Source organism: Calidris pugnax, unplaced genomic scaffold, assembly GCF_001431845.1.
Source record: "Calidris pugnax isolate Ruff unplaced genomic scaffold, ASM143184v1 scaffold312, whole genome shotgun sequence".
In the NCBI taxonomy this organism is placed as follows: Eukaryota; Metazoa; Chordata; class Aves; order Charadriiformes; family Scolopacidae; genus Calidris; species Calidris pugnax.
Window position 1 is genome coordinate 458,468 of NW_015091046.1, and position 4,995 is coordinate 463,462.

Here is a 4,995-nt window from a genome sequence, read left to right on the forward strand (position 1 = left end):
GGGTGACCCGGCCGAGCCCCCCCCCCCCACCCTTTGCAGGGGGATTCCCGGGGTCTGGCTGGCTGGAGCTGCTCCTCAGCTGATGGGGGCTCCTGGGCAAAGCGGTCCTGCTGGCAGCGGGGATCCATGGAGAGGGAACCGGGGAGTTCCTGGGGTGGCTCTGGGTGCTGGGCTCATGCCAAGGGCTTCTTGGCTCGTCTGCTGCAGCTCCCTTTGGCACTGGCCTCTGTTCCTATCACTGACCCAGCGTCCCGGCCACCATCCCTCCTGCTCTTTTAGCTCTGACACTTTTGTCCTTGCAGAGTTTCCTTCCTGAAGAAGGCGGTGGACCAGAAGAACCGAGCCCTGGCCAGCCTGAACCAGGTGATGAACGTGAGCGCGGCTCTGCTCTCCAGCCAAGAAGGCCAGAAGCCCATTGCTTGCACCGTCACTGCCAACTGGAGCTGCCTCCTGCTCCAAGATACCGTCACCATCTCCTGTCTGCTGGAAAACTGCAGCGAGTACAGCCTGGAGGAGGGCTGGACCCTCTGCGTTCAGCTCCTGGCCAGCCCCTGTGCCTTAGAGGAGGAGTCTGTGGATTCGGCCACCACCTTCACCTTCCCCATCGACCAGCTCCTCCCCGGGAACAAGAGGGAGCTGACGCTGCCCCTCGGCTCCTCTGCAGACACCAAGCTGGACCTGCCTCTGACCATCTCCTGTGCCCTCTACTACAGTTTACGGGATATTTTGGGCAGCGGCTCCGACTCCTCCGAGGCCCTGGACGACCTCCTGCCGGACGATTCGCCCATCCTCTCCCCGGACAGAGAGGGGATCTGCCTGCCCCTCAGTGAATGCACCATTGACATGCTCCAGTGCCTCCGTTTTGAGAGCAGCCCTCCGGGGCCGGATGCCTCCCCGCCGGCACCTGCCCCCCCTGCCCCCCCAGACCCTGTGGAGACCTTCCTTAAAGTGTCCCAGGAGCAGACTGAACCCGAGGGGGTGAAAGCAGATGAGCTGCCCCACGCCCCAGGAGAGGAAAACCCGCCACCCTCGGCAGCATCCATCAGGGTGTCCTCGGAGCTGCTAAAAACCGCACTGAAAACCTCCGGCTCAGGTGGGTCCCTGGAGAGGAGCATCCCGGGAGCTCTGTGGGGAGAGGTGGTGGCATCCCAGCTTGTGGCCACCCCGGGAGAGGCCAGGGTGGCACTGTCACAGCCCGTGCATGCAGGCTGGGGTGGTCACCGGCCCCTTTCTTGGGCGAGGAGGGCTGCCTCACCCTCCATAGTTGCCACCCCAGCACGTGTCCGCTCGTGGGCTGGCACGTGGACGCGATGGCAGTTGTGTGACTGAGCTCAGCTTGTCCCAGCGGGGAGGGGAACGGCCCCAGTGCCAGCCCTGGCTTCACAGGGGCTGCACCGGGCACACACTGCTCCCTGCCGCGTCGCCCTGGCCTGAGAAGGGCTGCCGAGCCACCGGGGGGGCAATTCAGCGGCGTAACGAGCTCTTTCTTTCTCTCCTTTTGTCCCCAGATGTCCTGCTGAGCTGTGCCACGCTGCGCTGGCTGCTGGCGGAGAACGCCGGGGCCGCGGCGCTGAGCAGCGAGGAGGTGGCCTCGGTGCGTGGCACGGCACCCGACGGAGGAGAGGTGCAGCTGCTTGTCCGAGAGGCAAGGAATGGGTTAGCCCTGAAGAGAAAACCCCCCCCGTACCCCCCATCCCATGGGGCTGGCTCTGTCCCACACCCCCTGCCCCAGCTGGGTGATGTATGGACCCTCGCCGTGCTGGCATCCCCAGGGTCAGGGTGCTGCACTGGGGCTGGGGCTTGTGTGCTGGGCTACCAGCCCCCCTTCTCCCAATCCTGGTCTTCCCAAAGGTTGTGGCAACTTCCCTCCTCCTCCGAGAGGGTGTGTGCCCCCCAGATGATCCCATATCCCTGCCAGGCAGGGCAGTGGGCTCCTGCTGTGTCCCTGCACGGCAAACCAGCCTCGTGAGGGCAAAGGCAGGTGGCCTCTCCCCTCCCTGCATCCCTTCGCTGATCCGCAGGATCCTTGAGGGACCTTTGTGCTGCTGCTCTTCCCCTGGAGCAGTTGTGGCTCCTGCTCCTCGAGAGGGTGTGTGCCCCCCAGATGATCCCATATCCCTGCCAGGCAGGGCAGTGGGCTCCTGCTGTGTCCCTGCACGGCAAACCAGCCTCGTGAGGGCAAAGGCAGGTGGCCTCTCCCCTCCCTGCATCCCTTCGCTGATCCGCAGGATCCTTGAGGGACCTTTGTGCTGCTGCTCTTCCCCTGGAGCAGTTGTGGCTCCTGCTCCTCTTCCCCAGCCCCCCTGAGATGCAATAACCTTGGAGAATGGCCGTGCCCCCACCTGGCATCGGGCTGGGTTGGGGGAAGAACTGGGTTTTCCCTCCTGGTTTGGCTGGTCGTGCTTTGCTGGCTCTGCAAAGCCAGAGGGAAAACGCAGCTGGATTCGGGGTGTAAATCTGATCTGCTGCAGCTCATCTCCCCCCTTTTCATGCGAATATCCCCCCTCTGAGAGCAAAGGGGAAACAGGAATTGGTGCCCAGCTCTGCCACCACGGCTGGTTGACCCCGTGCCGAGGGGCCCAGCCCCCTGCGTGCTGGCAGTGACCTGGCGCGGGTCGATTCACACTTGGGAGCACTAATATCACCAATGTGATTAGTGACAGCCTTAATTCTGCTTGGGCTAAGCCCCAGGATTAAATCTGCTGGGGTGGCAGCCCCGCGGCTCGTCGGGGAACGGGCATCCACTCTCCCCACGGTGGTAACCCCCGGGTTGAGGTTGGAGGAGCTGGTGAGGGCTCTTTCTACAACCTGATGGCCACCAGAGCTGGGATGGGGGCAAATGCCCCTCGAAGGGGTCGGGCAAAGGGTCTGATGTGCCCAGCTGGGCTGGCACCATCCAGGCTGCGTTTACCTGGAGAGCAAATGGGTTGGGGGGTGCAGGGACAACCTGATGGCCACCAGAGCTGGGATGGGGGCAAATGCCCCTCGAAGGGGTCGGGCAAAGGGTCTGATGTGCCCAGCTGGGCTGGCACCATCCAGGCTGCGTTTACCTGGAGAGCAAATGGGTTGGGGGGTGCAGGGAGTAGGGATGGGGAAGGAGAGCCCTCTGGGGAGCCCCGTGCCCTTGAGGAGGGGTCCTGGGGCCACCCTCACCCCCTGCCCTGCCCTGCCCGGCGATGATTGCTTGCAGTGAGGATTGTGCTGGCTGTCACAGGTGGCCATGAACGACCTCAGCCCGGCGGGTCCCATCCAGGCCGTGGAGATCCTGATGGAGAGCCCGTCCCTGGCCCACATGTGCAGGATGCACCACGCTGTCATCCGGCGCATCCAGGTACGCTCAGCCCCTGCCGAGGGACAGGAGGGTTTTCCTGGCACCACCGTGTGCCATGGGGAAGGAGAGCCCCCTGGGGAGCCCAGTGCCCGTGAAGAGGGGTCCTGGGGCCACCCTCACCCCCTGCCCTGCCCTGCCCGGCGATGATTGCTTGCAGTGAGGATTGTGCTGGCTGTCACAGGTGGCCATGAACGACCTCAGCCCGGCGGGTCCCATCCAGGCCGTGGAGATCCTGATGGAGAGCCCGTCCCTGGCCCACATGTGCAGGATGCACCACGCTGTCATCCGGCGCATCCAGGTACGCTCAGCCCCTGCCGAGGGACAGGAGGGTTTTCCTGGCACCACCGTGTGGCAAACCAGCCTGGCACATGGCAGACCCCAGCCTCAGCTCTGGGAGTTTGGGCCATGGAACTCCAGGAGGTCCCTGCCATCACCCCAGGAACCAACCCTGCTCAGTTTGGCAGCTGAACAGAGTGGGGTCCCCCGGCACGTGGGGGCTGGTACCCTTCCTGGAGATGCTTTGGCACCAGCAAGCGTGGTTCCAAGGTCTAGGGAGTGCTGGGCAGTGCAGCTGGCACTGGAGAACCTACCTCCTGCCCAATGCTGTGGTTGGGGCTCCTTAGGGCACCCCCCCCAGCAGAGCTTTTGGTCCCCACAGGCGCTGGTGCTGGAGCAGGCAGCGCAGGGCTCAGGACCCCCCGACCTCCGCATGCAGTACCTGCGCCAGATCCAGGCCAACCACGAGGTGAGCCACGCACCCACCGTGCCCTGCTGCCCTCCCCGGGGGGGTGCACACCATTGGGACCCCCCCCTTCTCCCTCCTTGAGCCGATGTGCATCTCTCATCCTCCATCCCCCTTGCACAGATGCTGTTGAAGGAGGCGCATGCTTTGGCACCAGCAAGCGTGGTTCCAAGGTCTAGGGAGTGCTGGGCAGTGCAGCTGGCACTGGAGAACCTACCTCCTGCCCAATGCTGTGGTTGGGGCTCCTTAGGGCACCCCCCCCAGCAGAGCTTTTGGTCCCCACAGGCGCTGGTGCTGGAGCAGGCAGCGCAGGGCTCAGGACCCCCCGACCTCCGCATGCAGTACCTGCGCCAGATCCAGGCCAACCACGAGGTGAGCCACGCACCCACCGTGCCCTGCTGCCCTCCCCGGGGGGGTGCACACCATTGGGACCCCCCCCTTCTCCCTCCTTGAGCCGATGTGCATCTCTCATCCTCCATCCCCCTTGCACAGATGCTGTTGAAGGAGGCGCAGACCCTGCGGGACCAGCCCCCCCCGGGCGAGGAGGGAGCTGTGACAGCAGAGAAGCTCCTGCACATCTACAGGCAGCTGCGCAACCCCAGCCTTGTTCTCCTGTGAGCAGAGGGGGGGGCAGCCAGCGACCCCCGGGGGTCCCGAGCCCCGCCGGCCGGGGTGGGTGCCCACCGGGCTAGCGGCGGGGGAGAGACCCTTGCCCGGAGGAGGAGGAGGAGGAGGAGGAGGGTGGCCAGGTGGGGAGGGGTGGCAGCAAGGGTAGGTAGGGTGGCCATGAGGGTGGTCCGGGTTGGGGAGGGGGGATGTGTGTGTGTGTGTGTGCGTGTTTTCGTGGTCGTGTTGTCGGCAGCACCGGAGGGGTCGGGGGCAGGGGCGGGGGGGGGGGCTCCTGTGGCGTCTCCCCCAGAGG

General features: G+C 65.1%; 1 protein-coding gene across 2 annotated transcripts in view; it reads left to right on the forward strand.

Annotated features, from left to right (window-relative positions):
* FAAP100 (Fanconi anemia core complex associated protein 100) overlaps positions 1–4,799 on the forward strand; it is a 10,125-nt gene extending 5,326 nt beyond the window's left edge. Inside the window, exons 5-9 of one of the 2 annotated variants that reach the window (XM_014956573.1) lie at positions 303–1,093; positions 1,509–1,645; positions 3,215–3,331; positions 3,990–4,076; positions 4,566–4,799. In XM_014956573.1, the coding sequence (XP_014812059.1) occupies positions 303–1,093; positions 1,509–1,645; positions 3,215–3,331; positions 3,990–4,076; positions 4,566–4,691 (1,258 nt within the window). In that variant the 3' untranslated portion in view covers positions 4,692–4,799. Of the gene's footprint in view, positions 1–302; positions 1,094–1,508; positions 1,657–3,214; positions 3,339–3,989; positions 4,077–4,565 lie in introns of those variants that run through there. The other variant, XM_014956572.1, reaches the window with a different exon arrangement.
* The last annotated feature ends 196 nt before the right edge of the window (positions 4,800–4,995 follow it).